The 16,066-nt window shown below is 41.1% G+C and overlaps 1 protein-coding gene across 1 annotated transcript; it reads right to left on the bottom strand.

Annotated features, from left to right (window-relative positions):
* Positions 1-485: 485 nt before the first annotated feature.
* Positions 486-9,460, bottom strand: LOC138766448 (vomeronasal type-2 receptor 26-like). The gene is made up of 5 exons (XM_069944042.1): positions 9,170-9,460; positions 6,413-6,928; positions 4,078-4,302; positions 2,877-3,000; positions 486-1,387 (listed from the first exon to the last, which is right to left on the bottom strand). The coding sequence occupies exons 1-5, from the start codon at positions 9,458-9,460 to the stop codon at positions 486-488; spliced, it is 2,058 nt and encodes a 685-aa protein (XP_069800143.1).
* Positions 9,461-16,066: the final 6,606 nt, after the last annotated feature.

Here is a 16,066-nt window from a genome sequence, read left to right as displayed (position 1 = left end):
TTCTGTTTGGTTGTGACCCCGGCCTGTTGACTTTCTTTTGTATGTTTGTCTTGACCTTGTTCTGTTTCATCACCTTATTGCAAGAAGGGACTGTCTCTATGGTTGTCCGCAGTCGCCTAGGGCTTTTGAGGCAAGTAGGCACGGTCATGTGGTGGGACCATAATAGGGTGCAATGTCTGTGTCCTTCCCCACCTCTTCTTAGGCTATACCCCATCTACAGTCATGACAACATGTATACAATATTAGTATTGAACTACTCTGTTCCCACATGTGATATTATCAGTATTGTTCTTTTTGCACACCCCGTTCATAATTTGTTTTGTGCAGTATTGCTGGAGTTTGATTTAACATATATTATTATGGTCAAACAGGGGAAAGGTCCATTAATCATTTGAAGTCAGGCTGGTGTTATGAAAGTCAGAAGGTCTTCTTTTTTCAATTAAACTCCAGTAAATTAGCTCTTATACTTTTACCTTGTTGACTGTCTATATAGTTCCTTTTAATACAAAGTTTTTTCTGTTAATTTGAGTCTTTACTAAAATTGTATAACACTTTGGTGCAAATATGGAACAAAGCATGCCAGAACTAGAGGCCAAGATGGCAAATACTTCCACAGCCACTGTGGACGTCCCTTTAGCACTGAGATATGTTGGGATAAAAAACACCCAAACAGTAAAGAAAACCAACATACTAAATGTAATTAATTTAGCATCATTAAAAGTGTCAGGGAGTTTTCGTGCAAAAAAAGCGACGACAAAACAAATAGAGGCCAAAATACACAAATAGCCTAATATGATGTAGAAAGCGATTGCCGATGCCTTATCACACTCAACTATGATTACTGCTACCTCTGACTCTTTATTATAATAGATGGAAGGGGGTGTTACAAATAACCATGTAATACATATCAACAACTGAATGGCTGAAAAAGTGAAGACAATGTATTTAGGAACTTTGGCTCCAACCAACCTCCTTAAGTTTTTCCCCGGTTTGGTGGCATTGAAGGCTATCACCACAATCAGTGTTTTGGCTAGAAGCGATGATACAGAGATAGCAAATGTGATTCCAAAAATCGACTGACGTAAAAAACAGGTTACTCTTTCTGGACGCTCAATGAAAATAAGACAACAGAGACAGGAAAGTATGAGCGATAATAATATGAGGTAGCTGAGGTCCCGATTGTTGGCTTTGACGATTGGAGTGTGCCGATTCCTAATAAATATTAGGAGAACCATAGCAGAGAGCAAAGCAAATAAAATAGCTATAAAAATCAAGACAGTTCCAATGGGATCTTCATAAGACAAGAATGTTATGGCTTTTTTGGTACACTCTGTCTTCTTCTCATCGGGCCATTCGTCCTCCAGGCACTTGGTGCACACATCGGCATCTACAGTGATGGAATATACTATTATTTATATTTTTTTTATGAAAACCAACCTCAAAATGCTATTTGGTATAAAATACAATACTTAACTTTATGATATATTTCTAGCATGCACTAGTTATCTCTGTCTTTTCTATTCTATCTTTATTACTGTGTCCAGAGAGAAGGTTTGTGTATTTGCAAGGTGTGCACATTCTCCCTGGTAAGATACTGATACAGAACTCAAGAGGGGATATTTTTCAAGACCGAAGTACAAGTACGTCAGTCTTAAATAAGGCCCCATCCCCTTTTCCCCCAGCCGGATTCACTAAGAGGTGCATGTCTTTTAGAAAACCTGGCCGGACCTTTGCCTTGTCACCCCTGCCTGCCCATTAGTCGAGCAGAGCATACAGCAGACATATGCCAGGGAGAAGAGCGAATGTGCGCCTTCTCCCTGGCTTGCGCCAGGGAAGCCATAATGATGAATGTCCCCCAATGTATTTATTTATTTACACATGTCCCTTAATCTTGAATTTCAATAGTACAAGAGCCTGGTGTTGGAAGTATTCTATTTACAGTGGTATTTGGAAGTTTGTGAACCCTTCAGAATTTTCTATATTTCTGCATATATACGTGTGTATCTCATATTTTTACACAATATATTATATTCCAGTTGGTGATTTATTGAGTAAAATGTCACCTGTCTATGAGTGGGTAACCTATTATATTTAAAATTGTAGACAATATTAAGTTTCCATGAATGGTTGACCAACAAATTTCTTCCATGGACAATGAGCAAAGAATATTGCATAAGGTAAGGGTATGTGCACACAGAGTAATTCTGGCAGAAAACTCTGTGCTGAATCTCACTTCCCTCTCTGCCGGCTCCATAGACTCCATTATATGCTCCTGCGGATTCCACCCTCTGCAATAATGATATGTATGGTCGGAGTGGAAAGAGAAAGCCACTGCTCTCCAAGAACATTGTTGCCTATCTGCAGCTTGCTAAACATACACTAGGCAAGCTAGAAGCTTATTGAAACAATGTTATGTGGACATATGTGACCCAAACAAAGCTTATTGGTTCAAATCAGAAGCCTAATGTTTGGAGAAATGAAAACACTGCATTACTGCATAAAAACCTCATACATTCTGTAAAACACAGTGGTGGTAGTATAGTGGTTTGGCTATGTGTTTCTGAAGGAGAACGACCCCAAGCAAAGAAGTCGTTCTACCAAAGAGTAGTTTAAGAAGAATATTGTTACAAATTTTAAAGCGTAACTATCATTTGATGCTAGTGGTAGGATACACTGTAAAAATTGTGCCGATACTCTGTCCTCGTCTCCAAGTCGGAGACAGAATTCCTGGAAGCGCCACAGACTGCATTGCAAATGTATACAATGCAGTCAACACCGCTTTAAGGCATTCCGTCTCTGGCTCGCATCAGAAGAGGACAGGGTACTGTTTAATTTGATTCTCTTTTTTCTCTTTTTCTAAACTAAAAGAAACTAACCTGTTCTGTTGGAAAATTGTCCTTCTGGGCAAGGAACACAATCATAGCAACATACCGGCTGTCTTTCCCGGATAGATTTTCTGCTTCCAGGCTGACAGATCTCACTGCACATAGATTGAGGTACCTGGTTTTAAAATTGACATTTTATCTATACAGATGGAAACCATCAGACAATGTGCTCAAAACCTTCCCAAATGGAGTATTTAATTTGTGCAACTTCTTATTACACACCCTTAACCTCTTCCCGTCATTAATACGTATATATATATGTTCCTACTGCACATACCCCATGCAGTAGGAATGTATATATACATTCCTAACTTACTGATGTGTGCGGGACCGCTGCAGTGAGAGCGGTCCCACACACATCAGTGTTCCGGGAGCTGAGGGTAATGAGAGGCAGCTGTGATCCCGCAGCAGCGTCTCATTAACCCCTTAAACGCTGCGATCTATAGCGATCGCTGCGTTTAAGGTACTCAGTGACAGAAGCTTGTTGTGCTGTGGGGGTCCCGATCGCTTGTTACTTCCATCCTGTCAGATCGGTGATCCATGTATAGAGTCTGCTTTCAGGCAGGCTCTATGCATAGATCGCCGATAATACTGATCTATGCTATGCTATGGCATAGCATAGATCAGTACATGAACTCTATTGATTTCATGTGTTACAGTGAAAAGAAATGTAAAAAAAAAGTGTAATTAATTTTTTTTTTAAGTATTAAAAAAACCCTTATAAACCCTTCTCCCAAAAAAGTTTCAAATACCCCCTTGCCCATTATAAAAATAAAAATATATACAATAAATAAATAAACATATTACATATTGTAGTGTGTGGAATTGTCCGATCTATTAAAATATATTAACATAACATATATAACATTATTGTTCCCACACGGTGAACGGCGTAAACGGAAATAAAAAAAACAAACAAAAAAACACACCAGGATTGCTGATTTCCAGGGGCTTTCCAGTATTCTGGTACAGGACAAGCTATCTCTAATAGGACACAATGGCCACAGAGAATCGCTTTGGAACTCAGCTGAAGTCTGAGCATTTTGCTAGAATTTGGTAATGTAAATGCAGCTCTAGGCTATATACAGGCTGTAGCTCCAGTGCAAAAAGTGTAAAAAATTGGTGTATAAACTGTAAAATGATGAATGGAGAATGTATACTTTATAGACAGACCACATTGGTTTTTACTTACTTTGCTGAATTTGTTTTCCCAAACTATAGCCGATGTATTTAAAATCATTTGTCGTCCTGGTGGAGCATGAAAATAATAATTTCCAACTTTTTGAGAATTTATGGACAAGTCTGAATTGTAAATAACATTATAAATATCATATCCGACTGATATTTCTCCATCACTAAAGAAAATGTCTTGTCCCAATGTGTTTGTGAAATTGATTTTTTTGATAAATTTATGCAACTGGAAAACATTTTCAGGGAAGCAAAAGAAAGTTACATAGCGCGTTTTATAATATATTTTCTAATGGAGAAGCTTAAAGTATTACTGTTATTTAAAAAAAAAACCTTTGATGTGAAAAGCTTTGGTCATAGTGCTGAACAACAAGCAGTAAAAAGCGCTCAACTAAGCAGTTCTATCCCTAACTCTCTCAGGTAATAAGCTTACCTCAGCAATAACTACTTGTTACTAATAAAAAGGGTTTGACAGTGGCTACCTTAATAGAGACCAATGATCGTTGGCTGATCATTGGTTTAGGTTTGGACCTAAAATTGTTGGGCGCCCACCGTGCATTATTATGTGTAATAGTGGTGCACGGCCAACGGCTGATAATTGCCCAAACACCCTATACCTTACCTTTCCCCGCTCCCGGTGTCCTCTCCTGTGCTCTGCAGCTTCCCGGTCTCAGTGACAGCAGCATCTGAGCGGCCTGTCAGCTAACAGGCTGCTCAGACACTGCTGTTGCTGGGACCAGGAAGACGCGGAGCACAGGAGAGAAGACCGGGAGCAGGGAGAAGTAAGCTATCCAGGGTTTGGACAATGGCTGCATGGGCATCGCTAACAAGCCCTTACTGCCCGATCATCGGGGCCTCTAATAGGTTCAGATCTAGGAGATCGACGCTTGTTTACTAAAATGATCGGCCGTAGTCAGTGTCGGACTGGGGTATCTGGTGCCCACCAGAGGAAATGGTCCTGGGGGCCCACTAATGAAGAACCAGTGAGAAACAACATGTCAGTCTGTATTTGTGCAGATTCTAAAGCTAGAGGCCCACCGAAGGATCCTCCGGTCCTCTGGTGGGCCAGTCCGACACTGGCCGTAGTTGACCTGTGTAATAACTGATGAGATGGCCCAACAATAAACTTGACAGACACAATCCATTGCTTGCAAACTCAGGAACTTGTAGGCAGGTAATAAAGAGATGGATGGGCAGGGGATGCAAGTTCTTCTGAACCAACTCTTTATTGAACAAACCAGGAACAAAATTACAGTTTTTTTCTTGGTGGTACGGTCCAACTAAAATATTATATCCAGGGGGAGGCCCACTGGCCAATTTCTGTTCTCCTCACCCGATGCAGTTGGGACACCAACCAGCCATTAGAGGGGATATCCGTAGAGCAGGAAATGTCCTACCACTTCCACTTCCTTTCTCTACCCGTCTGTGTTGATACTTCTGCAGATGAGATGGGGGGGGGGGGAGCATGTTGCAGGCAGTGACCAAAAGTTGGATGATGTTATCGACGACACCGGGCAGCTATTGGATTTCGGTGCTAGGTTTCACCTGCAGGCAATGCTGCCAGCACCTGCACTATGCTCTTGCCCCCCTCTCGTGGTTAAAAGTTATCAGCACGGACAGAGAGAGGAAGTAGAGTGCTAGAGAGTAGAAAAGGTAGGACCTTTCCTGCTCTCCAGATATCCCCTTTAAAGTCCTTTTTTCTAGACTCCCTCTGCCATCTTGCACAGTGGCACAACCTCTTATCTGCTACCCTCTCCATACACACTGCTCTTCTGTCTCAACCCATAAAAGTTTTTCTACTGAAATTCTGACCAATTTATAATATGAATGAAAGTTTATTGTACAATGCAATATTTAGGATGTGACATAAAGTTTTGCTTAAACTTTGGTGACATGGATCTCTGGAATCTATGATCTTAAGTAACTAAACAATCATGAAAGTTATCTTATTTGGCATTGCGAGAATTGTCATTTTCCACCTGAGAGTTTTTGCTCTGAACCTACAGAGCGTGCTTTGAACTAGCTGATACATTTTCAACCATTCTTACCTTCCAGCCTTTCAAATCTTGAAATTTTAGTTTTTTTATATCAAGCAGTCTTTCGCTCAATGGTATTTCTTTATACAATTCATTTAATGCATGGGCCACTGCGTATACAGAATTATATACACTATAACTCATGCATGTGAATTTCAGATTGCAATGCGAGTACAATATTTGCCTTCCACTCTCCACTCCTGTGCAGTTCCTTCTCCTTGGATTGAATGTACAACGGTTTTGACATAATTCATCCCACCATGTCGTAAATGTCTTCCCTGGCAGGAATCTACTAGTATTAACCCCTTGTATAAATTTTGTGAATTCTGGGTTCTCAGTTTTCTGCATAATAAACCTCAGAGAACCATTGGCGACAGTGTCATTTATCGAGTTAAACATTCGGAAACTGGAGTCTGCCGTATGGATCCACACTTTTCCAGGCATGTTGGTTAGTTTAACATTTTGCTCCAAGTAAAAGACGTAATTTTTGGATCCATAGACGAGTATGACATTCGCTGTTGACTTCACAACGGTTTGCTGAATGTCTTTGATTCTTTCTGGACTAAAATCATTAATGGAAGGGACAAGCTTAATAAATTCAATGCAGCCCCCATTGGCCTCTATCATGTTTTTAATACTCTTTATAGCATTAATGCTGCCGTCATCATCTGGATATATGATACCGACCCACATCCAGCCGAAGTGCTTCAGTAATGCTATAATTGCGGAATATAAAGTCTTCTCGCTCGGTACTGTCCGGTAGAAGAATGGGAAATAAAGCTTGTTACTCTGTAAAGGTTCTTGTGAAATAAAACTGACCTGTAAGATGAATACATAGGATGATTGGGGGGCTTTCATATTTTATAGTTGTAGTCTATAGCTGATTGTTAGAATTAGTCACTTCTTACTTTGTATTGTACACTGAACAAATTGTAATAGTAATTCCCAATGCATTTTCTTAACTTCTCTAAGGCTTTCTACCAGATCAAGACTTATAGGCTACGTTACCACTTCGTAAAAATATCGAAGGAAGGTGGCCACCTTGTTAAATAGACGTCCGATAATAATGATCATGATCATTATTACAGGCCGTCTATCTTACAAGATGGCCGGCTTCCCCAATATTTTCCCAAAGTTGGAACCTAGCCATATACTGATAGTATCCATAGATACTAAAATCCTCTGCAAACCATTTTATTTTTGGATTTGATGGATCCATAATTGGTTGAAATGCCATAGAGCTGTCAGACTTTTTCGGGAAGGTATTAGATCATAAAAAGTCCTATTTATACGCAGTATATGTTTAATACATATATAGATAGATAGATAGATACGATAGATAGATTTCATGCTTGAAAATGGCGGTATAGGATCGCCGAAACGTTGCACCATAACCTGTTTGCTGTGCTGCACTGTTATGAACTTTTGCTAATAAATTCTCACTAAATTGATTTGGGAGTGCCGAGACGATCTATTGTACTGGAATCTGTTTGGTCCGTGGTCAGGACCTTCTCCGGCACCCGGTACCTCAGGAGGTGCGGCTGAACATTGATTATAGATAGATAAATAGATAGATAGATATAGATAGATATACACTCACCGGCCACTTTATTAGGTACACCTGTCCAACTGTACGTTACCACTTAATTTCTAATCAGCCAATCACATGGCGGCAACTTAGGCATGTAGACATGCATTTAGGCATGTAGACATGGTCAAGACAATCTCCTGCAGTTCAAACCGAGCATCAGTATGGAGAAGAAAGGTGATTTGAGTGCCTTTGAACATGGCATGGTTGTTGGTGCCAGAAGGGCTGGTCTGAGTATTTCAGAAACTGCTGATCTACTGGGATTTTCAAGCACAACCATCTCTAGGGTTTACAGAGAATGGTCCGAAAAAGAAAAAACATCCAGTGAGCGGCAGTTCTGTGGGCGGAAATGCCTTGTTGATGCCAGAGGTCAGAGGAGAATGGGCAGACTGGTTCGAGCTGATAGAAAGGCAACAGTGACTCAAATAGCCAACCGTTACAACCAAGGTAGGCAGAAGAGCATCTCTGAATGCACAGTACGTCGAACTTTGAGGCAGATGGGCTACAGCAGCAGAAGACCACACCGGGTGCCACTCCTTTCAGCTAAGAACAGAAAACTGAGGCTACAATTTGCACAAGCTCATCGAAATTGGACAGTAGAAGATTGGAAAAACGTTGCCTGGTCTGATGAGTCTCGATTTCTGCTGCGACATTCGGATGGTAGGGTCAGAATTTGGTGTCAACAACATGAAAACATGGATCCATCCTGCCTTGTATCAACGGTTCAGGCTGGTGGTGGTGGTGTCATGGTGTGGGGAATATTTTCTTGGCACTCTTTGGGCCCCTTGGTACCAATTGAGCATTGTTGCAACGCCACAGCCTACCTGAGTATTGTTGCTGACCATGTCCATCCCTTTATGACCACAATGTACCCAACATCTGATGGCTACTTTCAGCAGGATAATGCGCCATGTCATAAAGCTAGAATCATCTCAGACTGGTTTCTTGAACATGACAATGAGTTCACTGTACTCAAATGGCCTCCACAGTCACCAGATCTCAATCCAATAGAGCATCTTTGGGATGTGGTGGAACGGGAGATTCGCATCATGGATGTGCAGCCGACAAGTCTGCGGCAACTGTGTGATGCCATCATGTCAATATGTACCAAAATCTCTGAGGAATGCTTCCAGCACCTTGTTGTATCTATGCCACGAAGAATTGAGCCAGTTCTGAAGGCAAAAGGAGGTCCAACCCGTTACTAGCATGGTGTACCTAATAAAGTGGCCGGTGAGTGTATATATATATATATATATATATATATATATATTGGACTTTTTACTGTGTAAAAGAATATGAACAAATATAAAAGGATTCTATAAAAAAATTATATATTAATTATAATTATAGTCAAATCTTATCAGTGTTTAATAACCTGGCGCAGAGGTCAGAATATTAAGGTCTGAGCTAGTCCACCTACATTTCTAGTTAGGAGCACTAAAACTGCAATGGTCCCTGGGACATTAACTTACCTGAGGATATTTATAGATTCCAAAAATATTGGCATATTGTATAGAGAAACTAGACGCCATTCCCTCAATGACAGCAGCCAGGACCCCGTACGTATCACAATTGTAGTTCGGATATAGCTTGGTGTTTCCTGAGTAGATACGAACAGCCGCTTGTATAGTTCTATAGATGTCGACGTAAGAATCATACACGTTGTAGCCCAGAGTCACATTGGGTAATATGTTCGGATTAAGATTGATTTCATCCACTGCGAATACCAAGCTTAGGAAATTATAAAAGTCTTCTAAGAGCATGCTGAAATATCAAGCACCACCAATGTCAATATATATAGTGATCACTGTATCTAGACTCATCAATAACTATTATTAACTATTGATAGGTCAACCCCTCTCATATAGTTACTTTGAAGGTATAAAATGGTAATACTTAAGAGGTCAGGGAGGGTATTAACTAATACTGTCCAATGCTTAGTCAGTGCATACTGACTTTGGTTGAAATGACTGAACAAAAGACTGACGGAAATACTGTGTGTGAACATAGCCTTAAAGTGATACTATCACCCCAGTTTTCCTGTGTGCTTTTATTGTTGTTGGACAGTGTCAGGGCTTTGCGTCTGTTGAACCCTCTCTCGAGGCAAGGAGAGGGGAACGCTAGGCCAAACCTAGGTGACACTGTCCACCAATAAATTAAAGCGATTTTAGAGCATAAAGAAGTTTTATACAGGTATATATAGATGTATGGATATATGTTCAGCATTTAAGCTTGTGGATGGTGGGGAGAACTACACATCGAGTGAAGGAGGGGTGACAGTATCACTTTAAGGAGGTCCAAATTTATGTCGCTATCGTGCAGTACCATTCTCTTTGCTGCCCATAGCAACATGAGCTGTGATTGGTTGCTATGAGCAACCAAAAGAAACTTACTATAAGACAGCGCCATAAATATGGGCCCCAGACTTCAAATGGGCAGATTTATCAATGTAACTCAGGCTGTATGATAAATATGGTACATATGTATACTGTCTAGATACACCTGTACACTGTCTAGATATACTCATATACTGTCTAGATAAATCCATATACTGTTTAGATACATCCTTAGACTATGTTCACACAATGTATATTTTCGTAAAACTACGCCCGCTGTTGCACATTGCAACAACGCCCGTGATTATTAGGAAAGTATATGTTACCTTGCCGTCTATGGGATCCCGACCGGAGTGTATACACATGGTATATGCTCTGGCCAGGATCCCTAGCAGCGCCGCAAACAACTGACATGTAAGTTTTCTATGGCCGCTATTCATTGAATAGTGGCCGCAGAAAACCCTGTCAGTGCACACTATAGTGTGTATATATATATATATATATATATATATATATATATATATATACTAGAAAATGTACCCGGCGCTGCCCGGGTATAAAGTGTGTTAATTAGATTTGTTCTAAGGTGCCCAGGAGGCCAAGCTAAAGGTATTGTTTCATCTGAGTTAATCAGTGGAATTAGTGTATACCTGTAGTGCATAGTTGGAGGGGTTCTGTATACCCACAATGTATAGTTTTTAGGGGTCTCGCATATCTGTAGTGCATAGTTGGGGGGGCTGTATACCTATAGTTTATAGTTGAGGGAGGTCCTGTATACCTGCAGTGTACAGTTGGTGAAGGTCCTGTATACCTGTACTGTATAGTTTGGGGGTCCTGTATACCTGTAGTATATAGTTGGTGCTGTATACCTGTAATGTATAGTTGGTGGAGGTCTTGTATACCTGTAGTTTATAGTTTGAGGGTCCTGGATACCTGTAGTGTATAATTGGTGGAGGTCTTGTATACCTGTAGTATATAGTTCGGGGGTCCTGTATACCTGTAGTAAATAGTTTGAGGGTCCTGTATAACTATAGTATAGAGTTGGTGGAGGTCCTGTATACCTGTAGTGTATAGTTTGGGGTCCTATATACCTGTAGTATATAGCTGGTGGAGTTCCTGTATACCTGTAGTATATTTGGGGTCCTGTATACTTGTAGTATAGAGTTGGTGAAGGTGCTGTATACCTGTATTATAGAGTTTGTGTAGGTCCTGTATACCTGTAGTGTATGGTTTTGAGGTCCTGTATACCTGTAGTGTATAGTTTGGGGTCCTATATACCTGTAGTATATAGTTGGTGGAGTTCCTGTATACCTGTAGTGTATAGTTTTGGGGTCCTGTATACCTGTAGTGTATAGTTTGGGGTCCTGTATACCTGTAGTATATAGTTGGTGGAGGTCCTGTATACTTGAAGTATATAGTTGGTGGAGGTCCTGTATACCTGTAGTATATAGTTTTGGGGTCCTGTATACCTGTAGTGTAAAGTTTGGGGTCCTGTATACCTGTAGTATATAGTTTTGTGGAGGTCCCGTGCACTTGTAGTGTATAGTTTTGGGGTCCTGTATACCTGTAGTGTCCTGTATACCTGCAGGGTTGTATTTATCCGTATGGCAGTGTTATTCAGTCACAGTGTGTCGGTATTGGTCATGTCTGGTATGGGGGTGTTATCCAGTCACAGTATGGCGGTATTGGTCAGGTCTGGTGTGGCGGTGTTATCCAGTCACGGTATGGTGGTATTGGTCAGGTCTGGTATAGCTGTGTTATCCAGTCACAGTATGGCAGTATTGGTCAGGTCTGATATGATGGTATTATCCAGTCACAGTATGGTGGTATTGGTCAGGACTGGTGTGGCGGTGTTACCCAGTCACAGTTTGCCGGTATTGATCAGGTCTGGTATGGCAGTGTTATCCAGTCACAGTATGGCGGTATTGGTCAGGTCTGGTATGACAGTGTTATCCAGCACAGTATGGTGGTATTGGTCAGGTCTGGTATGGCAGTGTTATCCAGTCACAGTATGGCGGTATTGGTCAGGTCTGGTATGACAGTGTTATCCAGCACAGTATAGCGGTATTGGTCAGGTCTGGTGTGGCGGTGTTATCCATTCACAGTATGGCCGTATTGGTCAGGTCTTATATGACAGTGTTATCCAGTCACAGTATGGCGGTATTGGTAAGGTCTGGTATGACAGTGTTATCCAGTCACAGTATGGCGGTATTGGTCAGGTCTGGTATGGCAGTGTTATCCAGTCACAGTATGGCGGTATTGGTCAGGTCTGGTGTGGCAGTGTTATCCAGTCACAGTATGGTGGTATTGGTCAGGTCTGGTGTGGCGGTGTTACCCAGTCACAGTATGGCGGTATTGGTCAGGTCTGGTATGGAGGTGTTATCTAGTCACAGTATGGCGGTATTGGTCAGGTCTGGCAGTGTTATCTAGTCACAGTATGGCGGTATTGGTCAGGTCTGGTATGACAGTGTTATCCAGCACAGTATGGCGGTATTGGTCAGGTCTGGTGTAGCAGTGTTACCCAGTCACAGTTTGGTATACCTGTTGTGCCCTGTATATACATGTACTGTATAGATGGAGTAGGGGGCCCTGTATATACATGTACTGTATAGATGGAGTAGGGGGCCCTGTATACATGTACTGTATAGGTGGAGTAGGGGGCCCTGTGTATACATGTACTGTATAGATGGAGTAGGGGGTCCTGTATATACATGTACTGTATAGATGGAGTAGGGGGTCCTGTATATACATGTACTGTATAGATGGAGTAGGGGGTCCTGTATATACATGTACTGTATAGATGGAGTAGGGGGTCCTGTATATACATGTACTGTATAGATGGAGTAGGGGTCCTGTATATACATGTACTGTATAGATGGAGTAGGGGGTCCTGTATATACATGTACTGTATAGATGGAGTAGGGGGTCCTGTATATACATGTACTGTATAGATGGAGTAGGGGGTCCTGTATACATGTACTGTATAGATGGAGTAGGGGGTCCTGTATACATGTACTGTATGGATGGAGTAGGGGGCCCTGTATACATGTACTGTATAGATGGAGTAGGGGGTCCTGTATATACATGTACTGTATAGATGGAGTAGGAGGTCCTGTATATACATGTACTGTATAGATGGAGTAGGGGGTCCTGTATATACATGTACTGTATAGATGGAGTAGGGGGTCCTGTATACATGTACTGTATAGATGGAGTAGGGGGTCTACCAGTTATTACTGTGGATGTTGTGAGGTGGCTTCCCTAGCAACCATTGCTCCCTGTGAAAATGAAAGCAGTAATCCTATTGGTTGCTAAGGCTCCAACTGCCGTGTCTGCTGCAGCTAATTATATCACCTGTGTTTGCAGTGAGGAGATTTTCCAATTCCTCTCTATGGGGCGCCTCTCTTTCCCCTCCCCCTCCCCTCCTGTACATCTGGCGGGGACGGGACCTTCGCAATAACCTTCTCGGGCACCCAATGTGTCTTCCCGGGCACCCAATCTGTGTGCCAAATTTGGGGCCAAACAGTTCAGGCGTTTGGAAGTCTATAGAGGACAGACAGACAGACAGACAGGACAGACAGACAGACTTTGATTTTTATGATATAGATATATATACAGTATATATAACTATCTGATTATTCTGATGATCTTTTCAGAGACCGGCAGTTCCGTGACCTGGCCGGGGCATGGAACGGCCTGTCTCCTACATTATATGAACGTGGCCTTATACTATCACAATCTATCCGTTTACTGTCTAGATACAACTGTAGATTGTCAAGTCCAGACTAACTATCTATAGGCTTACTGTAAACACTCTGTTTATTGTTTCAAGGCCTCTTTTTAGACATAAGTCATGACCTTTTTTTCGGATGAAGGGCAAAGTGTCTAAAAGGTCTTCAAAAAGACATGTAAATCAGTTTGGTTTTTTTGGTGTGTGCTTTCAAATTTCATCAGAACTCTGGCACATTTGGGGGCTATGTTCACACTACGTATATTTCCGCTCGTAGTGTGAACCGCGAATATATACGCACGTAGTTTTGAGGTTGATGCGTTCGCTTGAAAGTATACGATATACGGCCGCACAGTTCACACTACGTATGAACTTACGATAGGATTGTATACGCCGCCGGGAAAAATGAACAAGACCATTGTTTGAGGACGGAAATGTTCGAACTCACGCCCGTGGATTTCCATGCGGTCCCGTACGTAGTACTTATTTCAGTCAAATTGAACTTGATTTTTCGATCCAAAAGGTTCTGTGTGGTTTATTGGGCTGTGCGAAGATTTCCAAGTAAATGACCTGCCTCAGATCGCTTCGAAACAAGCTAGGGAAGCATAACTGTACTACGGGCGTATGTTCGCAGTGCGTACGTATCCGGCCGCATGGCGATTTTTCGCACGCCTGTAGTTTCAGCCACACATGTACGGCGGCGTAAAAAATGCGTACGGATTCGTACGCAGTGTGAACATAGCCTAAAAGTAAATCTACCCGAATGTATTTACTGAGGTGTGTAAGGCTCCTTTTAGTCCACGACCACAAATGATCACAGATCAGTGAGATCAGCATTCACAGTCCATTTACAAGGCCCCAGCCCGCACAAACAATTGCTGTATCATTCTTGTGACCATTTAAATGCATTTGAATCACCAGTCAATGCTTTATAAATAAGGCTTTATATTTCGGTGTGGAGTAACGACTCCTTTGGCTTTTTTTTTTTCGATTTGTGGTAGATGTTTGGTCCAGTCCTGTACATAGTGGACAAGTAATTTTTTTCCTGGACAACCTCTTTAAGGGACTTATCTGCTATATGTGGTGCTTCTTTCCTCTTTATTTCTATTGCATAATGTTTAACTAATACAAATATGGCCGAAAATTTCATCTTTGGGTCATTAGACTTTTTCCACACGCAAACTGTATCTAATATTTCATACACTAGTGGAGAAGTGATCGGGCAATATTTCTGTGCTAATTTTTTTTCTTAAAAGTAACTCCTTAAGAAGTTGTCAAGGATCTCGTCTGATCTCAGCTTTAGTGGGGTAGATATACAGCCCTGTCATATTCTTTCCTCTGTTACATGACTGACTCGCAGTAACTGTTCTGAGATTTAGTAACTTGGAGGTTTATCTGCATCCACCTGATCATTTTCAGTTACCTTCTCTAAATGTGTATTTTGTGTGTGTGTGTGTGTGTGTGTGTGTGTGTGTTTTTTTCTCTAGGGAACTAAAAAATATCAGAATAAATGCCTAAACAATATGCAACAAAAAAATACTTGAAAAGTTTTTTTTTTTTATGTACTGCTGGGGGAAAGTGTGGAAACGATCCCTTAAAGGAGAAGTCCGTCAAAAACATATATTTAAGTATTTTATTGCCTAACAAAAATTATACAAATTCTCAATATACACTAATTATGGTAAATGCACATATAGTGCTTTATTCCTTCATATACTACATCTTGAAGTCTTCTATTCCTAGCAAAAATTGTGACGTCATGACCCACTGTCTAACATACAGAGGTGCGGGCTGGGCTGTGTGTGGCAGGAATGGGAGAGAGACCACCGGGATTATGTGACATGTGAATCATCGTCATCCCAGTGATCTCTCTCCTGTCCCTGTACTGGAGCTGTCATTATCCGTATTGTGTGGGCGACCACTAGACCTGGCTAGACGACTGCTCACCATCACCATTTTTGTTCAGAATAGAAGACTTCAAGCTGTAGTAAATGAAGGAATAAAGTGCTATATGTGCATTTCCCATAATTAGTGTTTATTGAGAATTTGTATAATTTTTGTTGGGCAATAACATACTTAAATATATGTTCTCTTTTAATTTTTCTTTTATTGTAATGAATTTCATAATGCACTCCAGTAGATGGCACACTTGTCTTCCTTCTCCATCTAAACACAATCAGTGATGTAAAGTGCTAATATGAAAACAATGTTCAGATTTTGCCATACTACAAACCAATGATTTTATGTAGGAATTTTACTTTTCTAAAGGCAAACAAAGCTGATCAGATCCCATTCATACCTTA

Source organism: Dendropsophus ebraccatus, chromosome 10 (genome assembly GCF_027789765.1).
Source record: "Dendropsophus ebraccatus isolate aDenEbr1 chromosome 10, aDenEbr1.pat, whole genome shotgun sequence".
Lineage (NCBI taxonomy): Eukaryota > Metazoa > Chordata > Amphibia > Anura > Hylidae > Dendropsophus > Dendropsophus ebraccatus.
Note: the sequence above shows the minus strand (reverse complement) of the source record. Positions and strands in the feature narration are given on the sequence as shown.